Below are 25,681 nucleotides of genomic sequence, written 5' to 3' on the forward strand. Positions count from 1 at the left end.
GGAGCTTTTATAAACTATTTTCTAAGTTCGTAATCTTCATCAATTCTTCCTACGTGAATTTTGTATAATAACTGTATTCTATAAATTCTGTATTTTATTTATTTATTTATTTGTATTACTTTTTATTATATTATTATATTATTTTTATTAAGTTTAGTGACTCGTCCATTAAAATTTAGTTGTTAAGTTGTTTATTTCAATAAAAATAAGTTGGTGATCTGAAAGTGGAGCTGAGATTATATCATATTTGATTTCTGCCGTTATATGAACCGATGTTGTTCAGCAATTAATCGATTATCTTTGCTTTATTTACGTTTTGTTGTTGTAATTGCGTTGCTTTCTTCTTGTACGTAATATCCGGCGCTAGTGCTGAACTTCCTGTTTTCTTCCGCATCAATACCACAATAATGGCGTCTTGTAGCGAGGTTAGCGCTTTTTCCTTGTTATTTGTATTTTATTGAGGTTTTTTTTTATGGATAGTGGATACGGTAGATGGATGTAACTCGTTAGATTGCGATGTGTCGTTTTGCTGACAGAAGTTGTGTTTCTTCGTCGTGTTTGTTGGTTAAAATGTCGTGTTTTGTGTACGAGGCTAACGGGAATTTAGCGGCTAATAAGCGTTAGCTTTCTGACTGTCAGTTGTTCTCAGGCGTCTCTTCTTCATTGAACAGTTTGAATTAAAACGTTTTACTTGTATTGATAACTGTCTTTGTTAGCAGGAGTCTGCTGCAACTGCCGAAGAGGAGCCGACTGAAACCGTCACGTCCCAGAAGAGAGAAGCGAGACTGCGAAAATTTCGAGAGCTGCATTTCAAACGGGTGAGCTGTTTAACTTCAAAGCTTCAGTCAAATGTATCGTAAAATCACAGAAACCTCATGTTTAACCGCATGGTCAGCAAATTGGGGTCCCAAAGGCCGGAATCGATCCACTGTAGTGTGCAAACCAGTGGCATGTGAAAAACAAAGCTTGAATATGACCAGTATATCTCAAACATATCTCTCACGAATGATATCGAATCATCTTGAGCCCGAAAAAACATTCCTGTCACAAAGCAGAAGCTCACAAGCACAACAGCTCTATAAAGATTGGGCAAAAAAGGACTTGATTAATCATACAGGGTAGTGACAATAACGCAGTCATAAAGATGTTTGCAAAGCAGGTAATTTCTTTATTTTATATAAAACTCACTAACACATCCTGCTCACTGCAGTATATTTGTTAATATAAGCAAATATATCACAGATAGAGACTTCAGCAATCACTTTTTGGTGTGACACCGGCCCAATGGATGGCAGTTGCAGTAAGGTCATTAACTAACCCAGTTTTTCAATGAAACGCACTGCTGCTCCTAGTGTCGTGATGGTGTGATTAATGTGGATAAAGTGAGATCTGCTGTTGAATATTTGTTTTTTAAAAGAAAATCTAAGGCTGTTCATCAGTTCTTGTTTACAAGAGAAGAACTTTTCTTCTAGTAAGGAAATAATGTTTTTAAACTTGGGCTGCTGGTATCACTAGCAATGGACCATCAGGACCATGCAGCCATTATAACACCCCCCAGTGCATTTGGAGAGTAATCAGGGCATAAAGAATCACCTGCCAAGTCTAAATATTGCTTTGAAATTTTGCCACAAAATAAGCTTTAAAAAAAACCCACAAAAACCCCCCGTTTTTTTTAAAAGCTTATTTGCTGAAAGTTTAACTTCTAAAGGCGTGTTTTGGGGAATTGTAGGACTGAACGACAAGTTAAAAACACATTGTTATTGAATTGTAGGTTTCCAACAGTAGATATGTTAATGTACTATAACAGAAGATGTCTCTGTAAACATCTTCTAAAGATAAGTACTGTGTGTTACTCTTACTTTTCTTACCCATTTTGATCAAATTGGGCCAGGTGTGACCCATGAAATGAGGTATAGAGGTTTACAGGTGTATTGTATTTTAGTTTTTTCCCTTTTTTTCTTTCATGCAGCTTCTCCTCAAACCTGTCATTTGTGTTATTTGTCACTGCAGAATGAAGCACGTAAGCTCAATCACCAGGAGGTCGTGGAGGAAGACAAGAGGTTGAAGCTGCCCTCAAACTGGGAGGCTAAGAAAGCCCGACTGGAGTGGGAGCTTGCTGAAGATGACAAGAAAAAGGTATTTCAGTTTTTCTGTAGTCCTGGGTTGGTACACTGGATGTACTGATATACTGGTCCTAATTTCAGGCTAATTAAATACCATCATACCGAAGAACATGCAAAATCCCCACCAGGACTCTTAAAGTGATTTTTAGGTATCCACGACAGCTGTATTAACTGCATCCTTGTCAATCTCATATCATCACTAGTGCAGTTGCCCCAAAGTCTAAAGTGAATCACCTCCAGGCATTGTCAGAAAATTCTGTTTCTCTTCTATGTAGCACAACATAACGTGTTATCGCATCACCCAAAAATACTGTGGCAGTTTTATGCTGGATTTACTAGAATCAAAATATCTAAAAGTTTTGCGGTGGTGCAGCTGAATTTTTCCCAGTTTGAGCTGATTATTAAGTATCGATTACTGATTCAGGAGTGTGCTGCTCGTGGGGAGGACTATAACAGAGTGAAACTGCTGGACATCACTGCTGACGATGCAGAGAGGTGGGAGAGGAAAAAGAAGAAAAAGAATCCCGACACAGGATTTGCAGGTCGGTTGTTCCACTAAAGACAGATGCAGATTATTTTCTAATGACTCTATTCTTCTATTTATTAATGGCAAAAAATGTGTTAGAAAGTTGAGTCGGAGAAGGATGAGTGACAGATGACTTTATCATCTACTTGTGCAGTCTAACATTTTATAGTGTGGTTATTAGACTAATTGGTTAAACATGCCATCATAATAGCAGTGGTTGCAAAGCTGTAGAAACTAGCCACAACATGACCCTGCGTTTGTATTAGTGTCATCGCTGGCACTTAAAAAAAACAAAGAGGAAATAGTGAACAGCGACAAAAATCTGTGGTCGATCCCATTAAAGATTTGCTCATATTCGCCTACACGGTAATGTTAAGGTGTCAGTAAAATATTTGGCAGCAGGAAAAATGTAACAGGTCTGCCCAGATTTAACCAGCAGAGTGATCATAGACTGTTGCACAGCACTCACGATGCATTTAATTTTCACATCTTAGACTTAAAAAAGCTTTTACAGGCAGTGAACTTCAGTGTGCTGGTAAAAGCTGAATGATTTTCTCCTGGAAATTTGAGTTAATGTATAGAAGCAAATATCAGCGAGTGATTCTTCATTATGTCCAAGACTAAGATATTTTTTTCCACTATTTATTTAGTTAAATATGTCATATTTAGCAACAATGTTAGCTTCACCTCCTAATGGATGTAACATTTTTAGTCCGTTCTTTGCTCAGAGTTGCTATAAAAAAATTCCTAAATCACTTATAAGCTGAAATTCCTCTTGTTGGTACTTTCTAGGCTAATGTAAGACCTCTCTTAGGTCTTTCTAAGGAGACTAGGAGCACACCCTTCTATTTACTTTTTGTCAGCATACACAGAAACTCTGCAGCTGACCTGTATTCTTTGGAAGAGCCAGACTGTCACCAGCCTACCAAAAAATGTCTGTTTGAATCAAGTTTGAAGCTCAGGCTAACAGCACCACCTTATTTAGCTTGAATCCTAAAAGAATTCTAATCTGATTGCATGATTCTCATCCTCTTTAACGTCCAGCATGATTGCTGAACAATGTTTAATACGGTGTAAAAATAGACCACGTCTAATGATTGTATTGGCTGAGGAATCCTTTTGCAGATGTTATAAGGTGATCAGATCAAACAGCTTTATTTTAGCCGTGGGCAACCCTCTTGTCACGCCAAAGAGCCTCAGTCCAATCATTTACTAGATACTTACTTAACTTAATTTACTCTTGAGAAAGTGGTGCACCGTGATTCTCGTCTTCTGTTTAGTTTCCAATTTCTTTATCACAAAAAATTCGAGTGACATAGATGAATGAAAGATGCTTTGAGCCGACATTACAGCAAAATGTAGGGAGCCAGCTTCTTATGGAAATGCTTGTTTTTGCTATTTGTACCATTCTTTCTGTCCATTTTGGTGCTGGTTGGATTTTTCTGACTGTTTGGTAGCCGTTACTTTTCATCACACCATCTGTACTTTTTCAGTGATGGCAAGGTTTAGTGTAGTTCCTATTGGAAGAGTTGGAATAGAAGGTGAATGCCTTTGTGGATAGCTTTTATCTTTACCAGGATCTTTGTGACTAGGAACAACCTTTAGCATCAGGAAGCTTTGTGAACACAGATCCTGGCCTTACCGTGTCAGACTGCTCCTGCTTTAATCTGCTGGGAAAAAAACATTTGCTGTGTCTCCTAAATATGGCTGCCATGTGTGGCATCAAAACCTCCCCTGAATTAAAACCTCTGGGGAGAAAATAATCAGCAGAGGGGCTTCAAAAAAAAGGGAGGGGGGGGCTGAGGTGGAGAGATGCCTCTTCAGCCCTCCTTAACAAGCCGCAGATTGTGATTGCTGAGCCTCGTGCCTGCTTGCTGTTTGTTCCACTAATTATAACTCTTTTTCTTTTTTCCTTTCCTCCTCTCACACACAAACGCACACATGATGGACTACAGGATATGCAGAAGCCCAGTTCCGGCAGTACCAGAGGCTTACCAAGCAGATCAGGCCAGACATGGAAAATTACGAGAAGCAAAAGGAGGAAAGGTGAGTTGGGCCTCCGTCAGACCCCAAGCAACCTCTGTATTCTCCAGCCAGGTGGTGAGTGGCTGCTGGCAGGGGAAATATGAACGTATAGATATAGAGGCACACAGCACCTTACTTGAAAGCTTCTTTAGTTTGCCTGGAAGGCACCAACTTGTTTGCAAAGACTCAAAATCACAGAACTGGGGACGTTTGCGTTCCCAGTACACCCTCCACTGGCATTCATCGTCGTCACACAGGAAGTCGCTGCAGTATAGCAATAGTTGCTGTCGCTTGGACAATACCACCACATCAATCTCCTACCAAAAATTGTGCAAACTGGCCGAAGCAACGCCAAAATGGCAGCTGACATTGATTTTTTTTTTTTTTTTGCACATCACCATGTGACAGGGAGCAAACAGGGAATTGGAGCGACAAAAACGAGGCCCATTGTTTTACAGATTTACTACTGGCTCATCTTTGTAGTAAAACCCCCATTAAGGGCATCACTGCATCTTGGAACCAAAACTAGAAGAAGAAGAAGAAAAAGAATCCTTTAATTGTCCCAGATGGGGAAATTTGGGTATAACAGCAGCAAGAAAGACACATATACAAACAAACAGTATACAAGACACAGAACAGAAACATAAACAATTTTTACATATTTACATCAAGGACAATGGTTACCAAAAACAGAGTACTGTACCATTATTAAATTAAATTAAATGAAGTTAAGAGGCAAAATCTGGTTATAGTGTGAATCGGTTGATAAAATAGTGCAAGTTACAGCGCTGATGTAAACATCTGTGTTTGTTGGGAGCAGTTCTGATTGTACAGTCTGACAGCTGCAGGGAGGAAGGACCTGCAGAAACGCTCCTTCATGCATCAAGGATGCAGCAGTCTGTCACTGAAGGAGCTCTGCAGTTCAGCAGCATTTACATGCATGGGGTGGGAGACTCTGTCCATCAGAGGTGTTATTTTGGCCAGAGTCCTTCTGTCTCCCACCACCTGCACTGGGTCCAAGGTGCATCCCAGAACAGAGCTGGCCTTCTTAATGAGTTTATCCAATTATTATTAACTAACGTATGTTGCAAGTTAGATTTTGTACGTTGATTAAAATAAATATTACATTTAACTGACTAGCACTTCTGGAGTCTTTATTAATCCGGTTACACAGACTACTCAAATTATGAAGAAATGTCCTTGGGAGTTAGTTTTACGAATTTCCTCTAACAGTGTAATAAAAATGATGCATGAGGAGGTCTTTCTGTGACCCGAACTGTGAAATTTCCAGTCAAGTAAAATTAATTGAGAAAATGAAGCTTGGTGATATTGATCTATAACGCCCGCCATCATGTGTGTGCAAAGCATTTTCTGTATATTAATTCGCATATCCCCAATTTTCCCTGGGCGATATGTTAACTTAGCTGCACACTCCAGAAATAATTTAAAGATTTATTTTTTTTAATGTGGAGAATGCGCACCAAGGTCAGAGAGGAATTCACTGCCCTGGAGGTGTTTTCCAGACTGTAAAAGCCGCCACATGCAGAACCATGAAGGATGCACCATCACGACTGGCCCCAAAGCGACATCATCTTCCCTCATTGGGATGTGCATAATCACAATGATGGGATAGAAAAGTGGATTTAGGAATGTTAAAGTGCCGATTATCTGTGGTTATGCATTTCTAATTGTTTTGCTGGTGCTCCACAGCGGTGAGGACTTCCACCCCACGTCCAATAGCCTGATCTACGGCACCCATGTTCCCACAAAGGATGGCATTGACCGCATGGTGGAGGATGTTGAGAAACAGTAAGTCACAAGATAAACCTCTGTACCCACTGATGCTCTGTGGTTACACAAAATCAAGCATGTGACGTAAAACAGAATTTTATCCACCTGTGGCAGTGTGGAAGAAAAGCCAAGCACTGATTTGGTTAAAGCTTGGTTATTATGATTGGTTTGCACCATCAAAGCTGCACAAAATGTTTGTTTTGTCTCAGGATGACCGTGGGTTCATGTCAGTTAAATCCCTGCTTCCCAATGCTGGCACACCACAAACGCAGTGTGAAGATAAGCAAAGGCAATGGGAGGCAATCTCTGAGTGGAAGAATTCAACCCCGGACCATAAATTCTGGTCCAAATGAGGATAGGAGGCAGTTCATTATCTGCCACCTTCTGACCAAGGTTTAAACTGAGTTTTCAAATACTGGGAAGTTCAACCTGCTAAACTGAACATAACCGTAACCAAGCTGGCAGGGTCACGTCTTGTTATGCCAGGAAGAGGAGGTGATTGGTTGTGCAATTTGACAAGAAAGTTTGAGCAATAAGTTGGTGACAAGCAGCGGGCTGCTAACTGCCTATGAAAGCTCCGTTGTGCTGCAGTCACACCGAGGAAAACAGTGGTTGGAGACCGGAGCACAATCAAGATACTGCAAAATAGTTGCTTCAGAAGACTGGGACCAGGTGTCGTGTTCAAAGCAACTTTTATGGTAATAAGACAAAGTTTGTTTGTTTACAGCCCACGAGTAAAGGGTCAATTACATGCAGTCTGTTTGTGATAATACAGAAATTGACTTTAAAAAATGTGAAATTTGTTGCTTGTCTTCAGACACAGAAAGTCACATCAAACTTCCAGAACCTCAGAGATTTGAAACAGAACTTCGAAAATGCCTCAAGAAATCGTGATGTAGTTTCAATCACTTGAGATCCATCAAAAACAAGATGCACCCGTTGGTGAAATGACTGTACAAACTCCATGACTGTACAAAGTCCAACTGCGATTGTTTGTAGATGGGTTGCCTCACACTGACGAGCATGCAACGTCTTCAGCCTCTGGGTGACCTGTTTCTTGCTGCAGCTGCTTGTAGTCAGTCTCCGAATGTGAAAAAAATCAGTGCGGTGACAACAAAACCACCAGTGTTTCATAATAGCAACAAAGTTGCCACCCTGTGTTAATGTGACCGAGCCATTGCTCGTCTCATAAGTGACCGTTGGTTCTTGATATGATAATCATAACATCACATGTGACATCCATGAGCTATGATGCTTTTATGTATTTCAAATGTTCAAATATGACATTGGTTTTTGGGGGTGTTTTGAAAATTGTTTGCAGCCAGTGACTGGATGTCTCCTCCCTTGAAATTCTCCAGCAGACCTGCAGAGCCTTGCAGATGTTTTCAGTTCAGAACTTTCTGACAGAACTGTGTTGAATAAAGTTCGGAGATCTCACAGATTAAATGAGTGTTGGCCAGTCTGTAAGTGACCGACTAGGTCACGTGATGGTGGAACCGGGTCATAGTCGGGGAACTGTCAAACCTGAACAGCCTGTGTGCACGGCTAAATGTCAGACAGATGGTGTGATGCTTTTGCAAAGCTTTATGATAACCACACTGGAGGCTACTTTAAGGTGGCGAGACAAAGAGGTCTAACAGTACCTTCTGCCTCACTCACTTTTAATGTCACTCAGCTGAAGGTTTTCTCTTTCCTCCAGAAATCTTTGACCTTTTTCTTACCCCGGTCTTCCCCCAAGCTCTTCTATATTTAAGACAGTCGAAGGACTGTGTTGGAGATGCAACTGCAGGGCATTAGACAAGGATTCGGTTGCCAGGGTATGACGCACAACAATGCTTTGAAGACACGGTGGATGAGGAGTAGGAGCTCACAAATTGACAGTATTTTCCTCCGAGTATGTGCGCTAGGTTTTCCATCGCCACTCGGCTTGCCAAATTTAAAAATGCATGCTTCCAAATTATTGCCTGCAGCCAGTTATTGTTATTGGATCTGCCACAGTTGGAGGCCACGCCAGTTTATGAAAATGTCTCTAAGCTGCTTTTATTTTTGCTTTGTGTCAGGATTGAGAAGCGGTCCAAGTACAGCCGACGCAGGGCCTACAACGACGACGCCGACATCGACTACATCAACGAGAGGAACGCCAAGTTCAACAAGAAGGCGGAGCGTTTCTATGGCAAATACACAGCAGAGATCAAGCAAAACCTGGAGAGGGGCACAGCGGTGTAGAGCGTCAGGTCACTTTAGAGCTTCGCTTTTTATTTTTTCCTTCTTGCTTAAAGTCTCTGTGTTTATGAGCGAAAATGCAGTGTTGCCAGGTTTTTGAGCTGACATATGTAAAAAAATTTTGTTTTACTTGTACAGTATGAAAAGTCTGTCTCTGAACTCTTATTTTTTAATAAACCACTTCCAATTATCTCATTATCTTGCACACTTGTTGTGCTTTTTTTTTTTCCTGTGGCTGCTTCTGTGTGTGGTCTCATGATGAGAGCGATTTTGAGCGTGAGAATGAACTGTTAGCTCACCATTGAATCTCTTTGGGGGCATGTTTAGCACAGAATGTCAGCCAACAGGGTTTCAGCGTAGGTGCACGAAGAGAACGGGACACGGCGCAACAGTTGGGTAATTCAATTTATCGCTTTTATCATCTGCATCTTGCCACTAACTTCCCCAGAGCAGATATGTGAACACAAAGCCTTGTGACTTCAGAGCAGACATGCAAACAGCTTTCCATGCCTGAACGTAGGGTCACTGTGCCCTCTACTGGATAAGCAGCGACAGGACAGAGCCAGAAGGGTTAAATGACATGAAATGTGTCCTTACTTGAAATTTATTTTATTTGGATGAGTCAGACCCTTAAAGTAAATTTATGAGATCTTAAACACAATGCATGTTTATGTTTTGCTGATGAAAAGCAGGGGAAGTCTTCAGATTTTCCTTTTGATATCTGACTTGCTGTTGGTGTTCAGGTTTAAGAAGTCTTATCTGATTAGCCTGAGGACACTGGCTGTAGAAACGTTGCATAAATTCAGTTGTCTGACACTTTTGATTCATTCACGGCCAACCGACAGTTGGTGTGTCCTATAAAGCAATACTGATTTAAAACTAAGGCACAACTGATGCCAGTGTCTGCTCATAAAGGTGGGGGATCATTGAGTCACGCAGAAATGTCAGGATAAACCTGTCTTCTCACCTTTTCCTGTTAAAACAAGCTCAACGCTTGCTTTGTGTGTCAGTACTAAGTAATCAGCAGTATCTCCCATCAGTCATTAATCACAATTACAAGTCAGCTTACAGCCAGAGACGTTTAGTCTGGCAGTAAGGCGCTCAAAGCGGTGAATCCACCTTTGAATATCTTAGTATCAAGCTCAGATTTACCAGTATCGCACTGCTATTTATATTGTATTTAATATTTTCCAGGCAAAATATTAAATACATGTGCAAACATACTTTGAAATACATTAGGCACATCCTGAACTGTTCTCCAACACTATTTAAAATGTAGCTCCAAGAACATCCCCTTAAGAAAGTTTTTGCATTCAAAGTTGGCTGCCCATGGTGCCTACCCTGCAGGGTGATAATACTCCATCACCCTTTGCAGTGTAAAAGAAAAACTACACTACAAAAATGTCTTACCCATTGGAAGCCAAATCTAGTGAAGTCAGGCCCAGTCAAGTAAATGTACAGCATTATAACTAGAGGTGTTAACCTGGGCTAAAACAGAACAAGTGGAAGTGTCATGTCATGCTATGTTACAACAGGTACAGATTTACCAATAACTGTTCTAAAAGATTTAATTTTAATGTTCAAGGTTTTGGAGATGCACTTTTTGATCTGCGTTACCACTGCTTGAATCAGCTGAACAAATCAGATCTGACAATTGAGGTCAGGAACCTTCTGGAAGCAGGCCTTTATATAACCAACCTTGCAGGCAGTGGAAATGCTGACACCATGTGGCTATTTCAGATACTGCAGGTCACTTTCCAGCTGATTTCCAACTACTAAACCCTTGGGGGTTTAAGTGGGGAAAAAAAGAAATTACACAAGTCTCTTTGGCACTGCTGCATCTTCACGTATGAAAGGACGTCCAGAAACAAGTATTATGTGAAATAACTTTATTGAGTTTATAAACATCACAAAAAACACAAGGAAACAAAAAAAATAAAAATAATCCCACCTGAACGATTCTTCACTTCTTCCCACAAATCTTTAACATCTGCAAGAAAACACCGATGTGTGAACATCTCATATGTACAGTATATACAGCATGTACAGTGTCCATGTGCTCTGCCCCGCAAGTGCAGGTTTAGGTATGTTTGCGTGCACTCGAGGATTGGCCTGATCTGACTGGGATCCACTGGCCGTAGGGCTTCCTACGCTCTACGCTGTCCACTCGGGGAGTTACCTTTGCTGTAGGAGGAGCTGCAGCTGTTGGCTTAGCAACAGAGTTCTGAAAACAAACAATTTTTATTTTATTTTATTATCACGAGTGATTCAGAGCAGTGTGAAACAAAGGAAGACTCACTTTAGTTTAGGTCACTTACGTTAATGCTGAAAGCAATTTTTCCTTTCTGGGACGACCTTGGGCTGGAGACGTCATCAGGCTCCTCCTGTGTGCCCTGTTGAAAAACAAGGACAACAAGTAGTTACTCACAAGCCCCAAACTGGAGGCAGAGTGAGCTTTGACAGTTTGTGAAGGTCATATTAGATTAACTGCTTCTAACACAGTTAAGCTTTTCTACTGCGTAGGTAGGTATAACTTCAACAAACTACAGCTCTCATGCAACCCCCAAACACTTAATCCAAGCTTCAAGGTAAGACCTTGAAACAGAATCTCAAAACAAATTATTAAAAAATAAAAAATAAAAAAATAATAATAAAAAGAAAAATATACAGTTTCAGAATGGTGGTCACGCAGCTTTCCCAGCCCCTTAGCACACACCATGTGTACCAACTTATCTTTGGTATATGGAGAGGAGTTCTTCATCTGTTTTTAGCTCTATAATGCAGTCCACACACGTGCGCTCCATCAGCGAGTGGAGGGCTCTGCTAAATAAACAACCCACTTCAACTGCAAGCATAAATACATTTGTAATATCAAACTTTTACTTCCTTTCTACAAGGTGAATCAGTAATAACACATCTGAGTTGGCTGCATCTATGTGTGCAATTAGCAAGTATCTAAAATGTGAGATGTGACATCTACATTTGCATTTATTTGGCCTCTAGTGGAGAAAATGCAGATTGTGAAGATTACAAGGAGTACATTTTGTTATCACCCAAGTCACATGACAGCCCTTTAATCCCAGGTGCCGATGAGTGAAGGAGACCACTGTCATGTCATCTATGAAGACAGGAATAAATAAAGAGCATGTGTTCCCCTCAAGGTCCAAAAGGTTAAACAAGACAGGAAAGTCAACAACACCGACCACAATATAGTCACAGCTATAAAGTCTGAGTGCTGAATCATTTAAAAACAATGCATTAACCTCTACCTTGTGATTAAAAGTTAGAGAGCACTGCTGTGCACAGGAGATATTTCTAAGCTTCTTCATATCCCTCGTCTTTATATGGAAAGAAAATGCACATCAAAGTCTTTAGAGTATTAAAAGCTCCGCCTTCAGTGAATGGCAGGTTCCACATACAGGTAACGTTTCCTCCCACACTCACCTGTGCTGCGGTCTTTTCGGAGCCGTGTCTCACCCTTTTCTCTGGCTCATGCTCGGGTTCTGACAGGATTGGTTTCACACTCTCAGGAAGTTCCAGTTTCTCCACTCCCAGAATCTTCATGGCGTTTGCCTTTGCAGCTTCGAGGAGTTCCCTTTTATCTGCTCGACACAAACCAAATGAAGACATTTAATACGAGCATTATTACTGCTTGCTGCCAATTTCTACTGACATCAACTACAGAGCTTACCACACAGACTGAGGCTGACAGAACGTCCAACAGATCGGGATCGGCTCCTGGATGAGGATTGTGAAAATCTGCATCGATACTGGCTCACGCGGCCCCTGGACCTGCGGAAGGATGACCTGGATCGGGAAATTGAGCGGGACCTGGAGGGAGACCTGTACCGTCTGCGATGCGAGCATCTGGCTGGCGAGCGGCTGAATGAGCGAGTGTGGGCCCTGTAACAGCGGGGTGGGGAATGACTAGAACGACCTCTGCTGCGTCTGCTGTGGTCGTCACATCGACAGCGAGAGGAGCGTCTGTGGCAGCGGGGGTAGGAGCGTGACCTGGAGCGAGAAGACCTGCTCCTGGAAGAAGATGAGGACGATGAAGATGATGATCTGTAATAGCGTCTGCGTCTGTCGCGCCCTCTGTAAGAGCCTGAGGAGTGGCTGCTGTCATAGCTGCTCCTGGACACAGAGCGGGATATGGAATAGGATCGGGATGACCTGGGGCTTTTCTGGTCAAAGATCACATTGAGGCCATCGCTCTGGCGAGCACGGGCCATTTCGGAATGAGAGCCTGTTCCCTTGGCCATTATCTGGTCTTCTGTCAAAGGCTGGAAAGAGAAAAGAAAACCTGCATAAAACGACAAGAACACTAAAATTACTAAGCTTTTTTTCCCCCTCCCCCTCTCTCCTCCCCTGGTGCAAGTCCCTACTACTAGATTTACTAGCCCTGCGCAAATTTGCATAAATTCCCCTGAACCCAACACCCTGCTTTCACAGGCCTTCAGCTCCATTGTTCTCCTGCTTTTTTTGTGCAAACACCCCCTGCCCCCCAACCAGGAGAGATTCTGGTCTTTCCTTACCTGCAACCTACAATACACTATGGTAGTTTTTATGTGCAATATTTCTCATGCATGCCTGTCCATAAACATACATACACACACAGAGTACATATATTTATATAGCCACAACTTACATAACATGCATAAAGTCTAGTTACACACACACACACGTCCATATTTATGTTTCCAGATGTTTGTATAGTGCACTTTCTATACTGTGCTCTGTGTACAGTTTTTATTTTTGCTGCTTTTGTCTTGCACTGTCCACTTTTCTGCAATAACAATGCAGATTTTCCACTTGTGGGACTAATGTCGATTTGCTGCGTGCGCGCGTGGGCAACATTGCCATTTGTTTACTCCGATCCAAGGCCAAACCTCTGTTACAACCTTCAGAAATTCCTACCAAATCGATACAAAAGACAGACATTCACAATATATGGGTACACAAGTCTGTTTTATTTCAGTGTTTCAAACTTTACAGCGTTTGCAGACCCAGTGTCCATCATCCCTGCATTTGGCACAGGTGAATTTCTGACATGTTGCACAGGTAAACCTGCTGCGATTCCCGTTGCGGCTCTCTTGCACCTGGCACTGCGTTGTCTTTACAGTCCCTGGCACAGCAGCTGCAGCAGCTTGCCTCTGTGCTAATATTTCCTTGTGCTGTATGAATCGGCAACGAAGTTCCTGAGCTAGAAGACTCAGAAACAATCTTCTTTTGCCTGACCACCCTGTACATGCCTTGTACAAAATGTAGGCATTCACCACCGCCAGGTCCAGTATATTGCAGAAAACCGCTACTGGCCACCTGCGTGTTGCTGCTCTTACGGAATACATCCGCGCAAGTTGAGGAAGTTCACGCCAGACTTTATTCACTGTGCCCCTTAACGTCGTTTTGCGTTGCAGCAGTCTGTGCGACAGTGACAGTGAAGTAAAGAAATTGTCCATTGTGACATTTCTCCCATCAAACAAAAACAGTTTCATGACCACGTTCTCTGCCAGCCTCTCTCCCTTCTGATCACTGGGGTCCTTTCCCAAGTAAGGAGATGCACTGTGGACATATTCCTCTTCCGTGGAGGCATGTTGGTTTCTTGTTCCGTCTCCTTTTCAGATTCTTCTGAGGAGATATCAGTGGCCTGCTGGACAAATGAAACCTCTCCTCCATCAGTCTGCTTCGTCCATTTCCTGAAGCAAGGCAAAGCCTGTTGCGTGGAGAGGTTCTTCCTGCTGGCAGTGATATGGAGGCCATCCTGATGTGTGTGTGATTCTCCCGCCTGGTCGGTCTGCATTTATGCACAGCGCTGTGCTGTAGTAATGCAATGCCAGTCATACACATACACAGTCACAATGGAATAATGGAAGATCTGTGCTGAGAGTCAGGGAAGGTGTGAATGTGTGCCTTTCATAATTGCAGATCAGTCAATGTGTGGGATATTTTATAGACATTTGTGACGGTTGTAACACAGAGGTTTGGCCTGTCTTGGATCTGAGCTACTCTGAGTAAACAAATGCATTATCCATTATCCTTGAGGCCTGGCACATTGCAGACCTCAAGGATAATGGGTGGTTGGCACAACAAAAGCTGGAGGAGAAACGAGCTGACGACCTGTGAAAATCTCAGCAGGGGTGATTTACACCTCAGAACTTGCACCAGAAAATAAAAAAGCCAGTAATTCTAGTAGGTGTTGGATTGAGGGAAGTTACGCAAATTTGTGCAGGTTTAGTACATCTAGTGTTAAGTGATCAACACGCCTCAGTAATTTTAAATACTTTACTGGAACGAAGTCTTTTTAATGTGGCATTACCACCACTTTCTCAATGACCTAGAGAGAAAGATCCCTAGAGCAAAACGCGACTGCAGACTACTGGTAAATCACATTTCAAGGCAAGCTAAAACTAAAAACTGCTCCCTGAACATTAAACAGCTTATAAAAGGAATACTTTAAGTTACATTCTGTGTTAGAAACGTGTGTCAGCGGTTAAAGTCTATTAAAAGACAGCATAACCGTTGCATAACCACTCTGCTGCCCCTAGTGAGCAAAGCAGTGTTGTGTAACCTCACCGGCTAAACCGGCTTGAACTGGAAAGTTCCAGGTTGACGTAACCCTGAGCTAACGCGTCTCCATCGTTGAGCAACATTCGCAAATAATAACTTATCCACATCACTCAATTTGCATTAGTCACAACCTTTTTTGTTTGTTTGTTTTTAATCTGAAACCGTTTCGTGTAACTCTAACTTAGAAATAAAATAAAGCCAACGGCGATGTTTGTCTTACCAGTTCGACTGTAACTAGAAGGTCTTCTTTCTGTTGAAGTCGATTCAAAGGGCAAACGCTGTGGCAAATTGTTGCCCCCCAGAAGTATATCAAAAGACGAAAAGCTGTCAGAGAAACTCAAAATGCTCGAATTTGTTGGTTTGTAGCCAATTAGCTCAGAAAAAAAGCGACCGTAGCGTCTTCCTCGAAGTTCACTCTTCCACCGTCGTCACTCTAATGTAGGCGGGGAGAGACCGCAGCGGGCTTTAAACCTGCTTCTGGAAATTTCCATTCACGTGATGTTCGCGACGATTGGATTCTTTTGAATGACTCGCGGGCTTAACGACTCTTTTTAGGAACAAAATAAGTCGAGTTATCTTCCCTTTAGCGGCTTCTGCTTTTTTAAATCTATTTTTTAAATATTCATTCTTCCTTTAATCGTTGTTTATGAATCGTGCCATATTTGTGTTTCTACAATCAGTATAGGTTAAAAACAAGGTAAAAGAAACCGATTCAGCGGGTAACTGATACGGTTGGTGAAAATAATCAAATCGTTCAGGGCGACCGATAAACCCACTGAGAAAAAGGCGCATTGAGGGTTTTGTGTTTTGAAGGCCTCAGTGCTGCAGAAAAAGCTGCACACGCAGTTCTGAGATGCAGTAAAAGCTATTATTTAAGTATTATTTATAGAGGAGTTTAATCCTGATACCGAGCAAAGATTAGGATGGATGTATTCAGTGTATTATGTGCAGGATAGAGTTTACAAATGAATTCGGCAATGATTATGATTTCATTATATTGCATTTAAACAAAAGCTTGCTGCAGCAAATAGCAGAGCATGATGCGGTAGGTGAAGGGAGGGGGGCAGTTTGGAGTTTCTAGAAAATTCACATAGACCTGAAAGATTACATTATATCTGCAGCATTATCATTGATAAAGGGATAAAAGATGCATCACAGCATCAGCAGGTTATTGCTGTATTACAAGTCTGAGTGGTGAGTAAACATAGACTAGACATCAGTGTGATTCTCCATATCATTTCATTGATACTCAACATAAACAGCCAGTAAATGGCCAGATGGATTACATAATACTTCAAATTTAACTGCATTTATTATACGGGAAGAAAACGGAATCCGTGAAGTGCAGAGGAATTATTTTGATATTACAAATTTACGACTTGTTCTAACCCAGTTCTTACTTAGCATCATCCATTTTGTTGGACTAAAAAAGAGTTGCAATGATTTGCATTAACCTATCCTTTCAAATAATGTTATATATTGCTATAGGTCTTTTGGTATTGGTTTACTTTGATAGCTGCTTGTTTCAGTCGAGGTTTCTTTTAGGATAAGGGATGGGAAATCCTTTAAACATGTTGGGGGGCCAAGCTTCAGCTGCTATAACTCAATCAAATGTGTCTTTGTTCTTGTTGAGTATTTGTTGAGTTGAGTAACTGATACTTTCCCATGTTTCTGATGTCTCCCTATCAGCGTCATTATCTTCCCTCCTCACTATTGCCCGTGTTTTATTTTGCTAATCTCTCTTCTGTTATTCATTTAGCTTTGCCTCTTTGTAACGTCTACCCCACCCACATTGGCTTGTCCTCCTATTGTTCGTTGTTTTGGTTTGTTTCTTTTTTTTTCGCTTTTTTTTGGGGGGGGGGGGCATTGGCCATCAAGTCTTTTCCCCTTTCTATCAGTCTAAAGAACTCAAATATCTGGGTAAAAAGGTGCAATTTCAGTATTATATTCGTTTTTCTACATTGTAAAGGAATGTTGCAGAAACTCAAAGAAACCAGTCAGCACACATCTTCAAACTTAAGAGTAAATCAAATAAAACAAAATTTCAAAAAAGGCCTTGAAACTAATTATCCAAACTTTGTCCTACATAAAAGAGAAATTTTATTTTAAATAAAAAATGACAAATTTCACTATTTCCACATTTAATAGTATAAACCCAATAAGTTTTATGGTTTTTAGTGGAATAATAATTGTTTGTTTTTGTTGGCTTTTTAAATTGTATTTTAATGGTTTATTTTTGGCTTTTTGTACTTTGCCGTTGCTTGTCAGGCCATGACTGAGGTCTTTCTCAGCAGGAAGGCTGTTAAAGTGACAAAAGACAATTAAAAATCTGCTTACATTCTCTAAGGCCATCCAGCGTAATTGAATTTAAGATATTATCAGTCAGCTGAATGGGAGTTATCATTGCGTCTTCAACCAGAATGGGTCTTCAACACCTTCTAGACTCTAGAAGGTGTTGAAGACCCATTCTGAAATCTTAATGAATGATTCTTTCATATATTCTCCTTCCGTGAACGGCTTCCCATGCTTGACTATTTGCTAAATGGCCATAAAACTTGCATAGTTGAATTTGCAGACTTCATCCACTTCTTCAACTGATTTTTCCTCAGATCAGCCTTCCGCTTCAGTTCTTCAGCTTTATTTCTCTCCCTCCGGGTATTGTTCTGCAAAGGCTGTGTTTTTATTTTGGAAATGTCTTGCGACATTTGACATTTTATTGTTAGCCAATCTCTCTACACAAATTAGGCATACTGGTGGGCCACTCTGATCAGAAGTAAATGCAAATGCTCAGGATTTTCTACGAGTCTGTGGCCAGTGCAATCCTCTACACTATTGCATGCTGGGGGAGCAGGCTGAGGGTCGCTGATGCTGACAGACTCAATAAATTGATCTGTAAGGCCAGTAATGTTGTGGGGATGGAGCTGGACTCCCTTAAGGTGGTGTCGGAGAGGCAGATGTTGTCCAAAAATAAAGACAATGTTGGATAATACCTCCCACCCACTCCATGACATGCTGGTCAGTCACAGGAGCACGTTCAGTGAGAGACTTGAGTATCAAAAAGCACCACTGAACGCCACAGGAAATCATTCCTGCCTGTGGCCATTTCCCTGTACAACTCATCCACTTAAGACACTGTATACTGCAATAGCTACACCCTTTTTGCACACGCTCTTCTTCTTATTCAGCTATTTATCAATAAGTGACTTATATCTATATAAGTCATGTATATATTGTATATATTGTGTCTATTTCTTACTTAGTGTATTGTCTTTCTTTGTTACTGTTTATACTGGAGCACTGTAACCAAAATAATTTCCCCTAGGGATTGATGATTCTGAAATGAATCTGCCCGAGCATCATTAAATGTTTCATTTTCTTCAGATATTTTTCTTTCCTGACATTTCTCCATACTTGGCCTCCCTGGGGTTGAAAGTCTTGATATGCTTATTTTGAGCAACAAAAAAATAAATAGTCAAAGGAGCTTCAGAACTGAAGAAGCATCTCGGATGAGAGGTGAAACATCTTCAAGCAACTTAAAGAAGTCCACACGCTTTTCTTTGCAAGCTCCTTTGACTACGATGACCTGGATGAATGAGAACCTTCACAGACAAAAAAATAAATAAATAAAAAAATTAGAACTACAATTTAAAAAAACGTTTTAAAAAAAAGAACTGACACAAATAAAATACACTTCAAATAAATTCTGATAACTTATTTTCCCAAGGAGCTGCATGTGACCCCTGTTCTAGAGGTCAGGAGGTTGTTATCACTGGCAGGAATCATTTACCGTATGCTTGACACCTCTACTGTCTGTTTCCTATGCAAATAATTTCACAACCTTACAGCTTCATTAACGACCCAGTCAACCTCCCTGCTCTCTCATAAAAGCCCAAGTGAAATGTGATGTTTATTTATGTTATAAATACAGGATTTTCCTCTATCATGAGATGGAGGACTAGAAGATGAGTCTGGTAACAATTGTAGGTTAAAACGATGCCTTTCATATGCTGCCTTTTTTGGAATACATAAGGATGAAAGTTTACCCAAAATGCACTTTTTAAAGTTCTCTCCATTGTATTATCAGAAAACAGCTCAAACACCCAGAGTACCAAGATTTGTTCCTGTTCCTCTGTGTCACAGACATTTAACTGGTGGAGGTTTTCTATTCAAACTGTGATATATTCCCTGATGTTGATGCTGAGTGTTGGAATCATTGCTTGGACTGTGATGCAGAGTAAAATGAATTTGGTAAATTGACTGGTACTTATACTATGCCTTTCTACTCAACTTGAGCACTCAAAGCGTTTTTTATTCCAATATGTTATGATCCCTGAGTGGTGGACACCGTTTTATTTATGGTTCCTTTCTGAGGAGGACTCATGTTTGTGTTTTTTACAGAACTGTGAACCGAACCTTAACAATACTGTTGTTTAATTATTCCTCCCTGAGGGAATCTCTACAGTCTGTCATTTATGTCTTATATTTTATGTTATCTTTTTGTTTGGATTTTCTGTGTGTCTACGTTCAAATTAGTATTTAGAGTTCTATTCATGGGGTTATTGTTTACAAGTCTTGTTTATTTTGTGATGCTTTCTGTCTTTATGGTTCATTTTCTAGCGTTGCGGTTTTGGTATACACACATTACTTTTAGTTACCATCCCTACATCAGTCTCTGCTCTGTTTGTCTTTCACTTTGCTTCTGTGTGATTCTGTCTTCCCCTGTGTTTTGTTGTGTCTTAATTCCTGTTTTATTTCAGTAGCTGTTGGTCTCCTGTAACTTGTCTGGTTTTACTTCCTCGGCTTGTTGTCTTCATTGTTTTCAGCTATCTTTAATTACACTCCTAGTTCTATTTCAGTCATTACTTCTTGTATGTGTATATCACCTGAGCATTTCTGCACCCTTTGTTGTGTTATCCATTTAATTGTGTGTCTTGGGTTTCCTGAGCTTGAGCTCCATGTGATTTCTGAATATGTGTATTCCTTGGCATTGCTACTTGTGTAATTTTGGATTTGTCCTTATCAGCATGAAATACGTGCCTCTCTTGACTGCTCTCTTTTGCGTCCTGCTCTTGTCTTCTCAAAATTGCCAGCTGACTATGGTATAAAAGGAAATTAAATGTAGGCTATTTTTCAGCTTTGAACACTTAATTTGGATATTTCCCATGCTTATTAAATTACTCAAATACTAAAAAGTAATTTAAACTGTTGTCCCATCCCGATGTACTTTGATACATACTATTAATATGTGTGGTATGAAGATCACCTTTTGTACAGCATCATTAAACGCATTAAATTTATAAAAGGTGAGACAGCATTTATTTAATTGTTATAGCTATGAAAGTGTTATGCTTTGCAATTTATTTATTAATTTATTTTTGGTTCAAAATCGGAGCAGTTGTATTTGCATAGATGTGGTATAGAAACTTTTTTCTCCTGTAAAAAAATGACCCCATAAGTCTCAAATTTTTTACATACTAACAAAACCTTTTTCAGACTAAACTTTGAGAACCTTTAATAAAATCTGAAATTTTATATCGCTATACCTACAAACTATCTATCTATCTTGTAAGCCTGCAGGCTTATAATTTGTATTTGATTAGGGCTTAAAAGGGAGAAACTAACGACTGTACCGTCATTGGGAGAAACTGAAGTCGTGAATGCATTTCAAATGCAAATAAAGGAAGTCTCGGGCGATCTCGCGACATTTTATGTAACGTCTACTTAGCAGTACTGTTTACTTTGTCGCTTCCTCCTCTTTCCTGCGTTATAAAAGCGGAGCGTGCGCACACCTCGCTGTTCACCTGATTTGATCGCAGGCTGAAAATGGACGCGCTCACCGTGCTGCCATCCAACTTCGGATATGTTATCCTCACGTACCTGTACAGCTGGATCATGCTGGGGTATTTGGCAGTTAAGGTTGGGGGAGCCAGAAAGAAGTACAACGTGAAAGTAAGTGAAAAACGAACACTGCACGCTCTGAAGTGATTTTTATTTGCATCTCGGGCTTATTTCACGCTGTTTATTCTGCAGTATCCCACCATGTACAGCGACAAGGAGCAAGTCTTTAACTGCATCCAGAGGGCGCATCAGAACACCCTGGAAGTGTACCCTCAGTGGCTGGTTTTCCAGACCATCGCAGCTCTTGTTTACCCGGTAAATTTGATCATATACACTTAAATCAGTCTTCACTAAGTTTTTTGTTTTATGCATTTATTGTGTTAGTGCAGTGGGTCAGGGGCCGAGCAGGAACACGCCCGCGTGAACTTTGGCATGATTTTTCCAGATAACAGTCTAGTTCAAACGTTAGTGTCAGAGTGAATAAGCAGATTTTCCTCGATCACAGGGGTGTGTCCACGACTTTTTTTCTCTGTGGTGGATTGGGGGTGCACAGTAAAACAGAAGTTATGGTCATAAATAAACAGTTTATAAAATATAAATCTAATAATGTTAATTAGGTTAAAAATCTGGGATATCTCACTACAGATCACATAAGAACGGTTTACGATATATAGATAGCATGCAAATATCCTGTTAGGCAGTTTTGATGTATGTGCAGAGAGCGGGAAGATCCTTAGAGGAAAGTAAGTTTACAGAAAGTTTAAGTGGTCGATAATGAGATGTCAGTGAGGAAGTGAAATGTTTGTAGCTGCTGAAGTGAGCACAATTAAAGATGTCAGAAGAATTGTATTTGCAGGCTCAGTGCTTTTGAAAAACAGATTATTGTAGCAGATTACTAAATATAAAAAATTCAGTGCACATATCAGACTCATCTGTGGAGTGGAGACTCTGGTGGAGCACTCTCTGTCTCTTTTTTTTCTTTTTAGAAAAAAATCTGTGCATATGCTTGGTTTGTTACTTTATTTGATAACTGTTTGTTAGTAATGATCCAGGCCAAAGACCAGCGGTTACTCAAAGACCTCACTGAACCTGTTAGAGCCCCTGATACCTGTGAGAGTGCATGACAAAGAAAGAGAGACAAGAAGGCATTTAGACACTTATGACAGTAGGGGGAGTGTTTGAATAGAGGTAAATGATCTCAAATAAATAAATAGACGTGATCTTTATGTATGTTCATGGACACAAATCACCATATATTTATATGATGGTTTTCCAGACGAAGCGGTGAAATGTTGAAATACCTCATGAAAGGGCTTCAGCACATGTAGCGATTGTTATTTTAACCAAAATTGCAATCTTTTTCTGACCTTGACCCGGTAGTTTTTAATGCCTTAACAAACCCAATGAAGGCATTTTTAATTAATAATATAAAAAAGGGCAGCACAGTGGCATGGTGGTTAGCACTGTTGCCTTATAGCAAGAAGGTCTTTTTGTGTGGAGTTTGCGTGGTCTCCCCGTGTTTCCCCGGGGCCTCCGACTTCCTCCCACAGTCCAAAGACATGTACTTAGTGGGGTACGGTAAATAGGTGATTCTAAATTGCCCATGTGAATGTGAGTGCATATGGTTGTCTGTCCCTCTGTGATAGACTGGCACGGTGTACCCTGTCTCTCACCCTGTGACCCTGATAAGGATAAACAGAAGAGAAAGGATGGGATATAAAAATAAAATGATATGAATGCAATGTGTGAATCTGTGGTGTGTAGGACCCAAAACTGGATAATTATCGATTCGTTAATGTGTACTTGTGTTTAATATTCCAGGTAGAAGTAATTGTACTTTATATTCTGCTGGATGGTCATATCTTTAATAATTCATTATATTTTTAGGATATTGTTTTATAATGTGCTGAAAGTAGCACAACAGGAATATTTAAATAAAATAAAAGTAGTTTAAATCTATATTTAAGTTGAATTCATGAGTAATGTAATGATTCTGTGTGTACTTTATATCAGCGGCTTTGGTGAGGGGCAGCTGTGCCCTCATCTGGAAACTCTCCTGACTTCCTCCATTCTTTCTAACTCTTATTTGTGTGCGCTTCTAACCAGCTGTCAGCATCTGTCTTGGGGGTTATTTGGGTGACCAGCAGGTTTTCCTATGCCTGGGGCTACTACACAGGAGGTAAGACTGAAATTAAGTGAATGGAGTCATGATACGTAAAATTTATACACTCACGTTAATATTTTATTAATAAATACAGAGTTATGTTAGTATTAACCCCTAATCAATACCACAATCAGTAATGTCTACATTGGGTTGGTGTCTACAATTATGCCATGTCATAATATGCATGATATGGCAGTTAGACAGATGTTCAGAGCTGAAGTCCAGGTGCTGCAAGAGTTACAGCCCTGTGATAGTCTGAGCAGTTTTATTGCTCAGTATCTACGTTGTTTAATCATTTACATTTGATAACATATGGGTGAAAAGTTACTAAGCTAAGAAGTCAATGATCTGCATTATTAATGGAAGCAAAACATTTAAATGATCATGTGTTCAGAACTTCAGAGAAGACAGAAAAGTTTAGCCTCGTTTTCTTCGTATAATCCTGATTTGATCAATGTTTACTTTGTCCTTTTTATTGCAGATCCTGCCAAGAGGATGAACGGTGCTTACGGCTACATTGGCTATTTCGGAGTCATCATTCTCTCCATATCTGTTGCCCTGCAGCTGCTCGGCTTCCTCTAAGATGACTGTCATCTTGTGTTTGCCCATCTTACTGAAGAATCTGCTCGTGTATAGTGAACAATATTGCATCTTAACAAAACTATGCTATAAACTGTCTATATACGACTTAAAACCTTTTTTATGAACCACTAACCTGATATTCTGATATTTCTGTGACTATATACTCCATGTAATCAAAATTCTACAATAGTCATCAATAAAGTAAATGCTGTCTGATGGTGCAGCCTTAAATGGATTCTGCGTGCACTCAGGTAGTACAGATTATGGTCACTGAGAGGGTCAGAGGCAGCAGGGCTAAAGAGCGTGTCATGTGACTCACACATGAGGTATCAGGCGCAAATCCCCCATCTGTTCGAGCCCATAGTCAGTGGCTTCTAGATGATCTACATCCTGAGAAACAAGTCCACCAAGGTCAGCCCAAGATAATAAAGTCCTTTTTTTATAACTACTGTACAATAGAATTACCACAGAAAATGTTTTTTTTTAATTGACAGGGAATAAGTCCAGGTGATGAGCTGGTGGGGTGTTTTCTTTCATTTTGCACACTAAAAGCTAAATAAAACTTCTTTTTTTTTTTTTGTCTATGTTAAAATGTTACAGCCCATATAGTTGTACAGAGGGGTTCCTTTGATGTATAAAAACTGAGATGTATTATTGGAAGTTAAGACATCTCATCTCTTTGCCATAGTTTAACAAAATGTAAGATACTTTGTTCAACAGACAGGAGCAGAGAAACCAAAATGTTATATTCTCATATGACGACGTGAGGTTTCAGGAGGTTAATTTGGGAATGAAAGAAGACAAAGGATGAAAGAAATAAGATGTACTTCATTTATCCCAAAAACTGAGAAACTAGTGTGTTACAGTCACCAAAACACGAAATAATTGTCTCTCAATAACACAAATTTAACCAGCTCAGAAAGATTATGCCCCCGCCCGCCCCCACACACACACAACAAGAAGAGCAGGAGCACCAGCCCCCATCATGTACACTTTCTACAGAGGCACCATCGAGAGCATCCTGTCGAGCTGCATCACTGTGTGGTTTGGAGCCTGCAATGCGTCCTGCCATAGAACCCTCCAACGCATAGTGAGAGCTGCAGAGAGGATCATTGGTGTCTCTCTCCCCTCCCTCCAGGACATTTACAGCACCCGTCTCACTAAAAAAGCCCTTTGCATAGCGGCTGATCCCACGCACCCAATGCAAAGCTTCTTCAAGCTGCTGCCGTCAGGGAGGAGACTGCGGAGTCTCCAGGCCAGGACCAGCAGACTGAAGGACAGCTTCATCCATCAGGCTGTCAGGAAGCTAAACTCCCTCCCGATTCTGCCCCCCTCTCCCCTCTTCTCCACCACGGTCTCACTGAACTCTGTCACACACACACACACACTCACTCTCTGACGCACTCACTGGCCTGCTCCAGTCACTTTGTGGAGCATTGGACTGCCATTACCTCATAAGACTTTGCTGTTACACTATCTCTTACCGTACACTACTAAATCTCCATTTGCACTATTTGCCTATTTTGCACCACTATGCCTTCTTACTTGAATATTGTATATTGTATATTGCATAGCTTTTTTTTTGTTATACGTAAAATTGTATTGTATTTATTTAAATTTTTACTTTTTAATTATTTTATTTGCATTTTTCTAATCACTAGGGTTTGAGAGTAACGCAATTTCTATTCTGTGTATGTCCTGTACATGTGGCAGAATTGACAAATAAAGTTGACTTGACTTGACTTGACTTGACAATAACAAAATAAGGAGCTCAGTTAAATAAAGATAAAAGAAGTGAAGAGTTCAATAAACCCAAATCAAAATATCATACAACAAGGAGAT

General features: G+C 40.5%; 3 protein-coding genes across 8 annotated transcripts; 2 read left to right on the top strand and 1 right to left on the bottom strand.

Moving 5' to 3' along the window:
* The first annotated feature begins 393 nt into the window (after positions 1-393).
* Positions 394-8,875, top strand: syf2 (SYF2 pre-mRNA-splicing factor). Of its 2 annotated transcripts, none has more exons than XM_085342550.1 (7): positions 394-425; positions 720-818; positions 2,011-2,136; positions 2,548-2,665; positions 4,605-4,695; positions 6,385-6,483; positions 8,526-8,875. In XM_085342550.1, exons 1-7 carry the CDS (start codon positions 408-410, stop codon positions 8,689-8,691), a joined length of 717 nt encoding a protein of 238 aa, XP_085198676.1. In that variant the 5' UTR covers positions 394-407; the 3' UTR covers positions 8,692-8,875. The 2 variants fall into 2 exon arrangements, with proteins under 2 accessions (XP_085198676.1, XP_085198675.1); XM_085342549.1 differs by having other exon boundaries at positions 401-425; positions 717-818.
* A 518-nt stretch (positions 8,876-9,393) lies between these two features.
* On the bottom strand, positions 9,394-15,677 carry rsrp1 (arginine/serine-rich protein 1). 5 transcript variants are annotated; one of them, XM_085342545.1, is made up of 5 exons: positions 15,476-15,677; positions 12,380-12,971; positions 12,133-12,290; positions 11,007-11,081; positions 9,394-10,912 (listed from the first exon to the last, which is right to left on the bottom strand). In XM_085342545.1, the coding sequence occupies exons 2-5, from the start codon at positions 12,948-12,950 to the stop codon at positions 10,769-10,771; spliced, it is 948 nt and encodes a 315-aa protein (XP_085198671.1). In that variant the 5' UTR covers positions 12,951-12,971; positions 15,476-15,677; the 3' UTR covers positions 9,394-10,768. The 5 variants fall into 5 exon arrangements, 3 of the variants coding, with proteins under 3 accessions (XP_085198671.1, XP_085198672.1, XP_085198673.1); XM_085342546.1 differs by having other exon boundaries at positions 12,380-12,991; XR_014904926.1 differs by lacking the exon at positions 9,394-10,912 and having other exon boundaries at positions 11,014-11,508; positions 11,729-12,290.
* Positions 15,678-20,975: 5,298 nt separating this feature from the next.
* On the top strand, positions 20,976-24,128 carry mgst3b (microsomal glutathione S-transferase 3b). Its single transcript, XM_085342592.1, has 4 exons — positions 20,976-21,204; positions 21,286-21,408; positions 23,200-23,272; positions 23,739-24,128. Exons 1-4 carry the CDS (start codon positions 21,079-21,081, stop codon positions 23,837-23,839), a joined length of 423 nt encoding a protein of 140 aa, XP_085198718.1. The 5' UTR covers positions 20,976-21,078; the 3' UTR covers positions 23,840-24,128.
* The last annotated feature ends 1,553 nt before the right edge of the window (positions 24,129-25,681 follow it).

This window comes from Diplotaxodon limnothrissa, linkage group LG19, assembly GCF_057381915.1.
Source record: "Diplotaxodon limnothrissa isolate DT_005_m linkage group LG19, D_limnothrissa_male_GT1.1, whole genome shotgun sequence".
NCBI lineage: Eukaryota > Metazoa > Chordata > Actinopteri > Cichliformes > Cichlidae > Diplotaxodon > Diplotaxodon limnothrissa.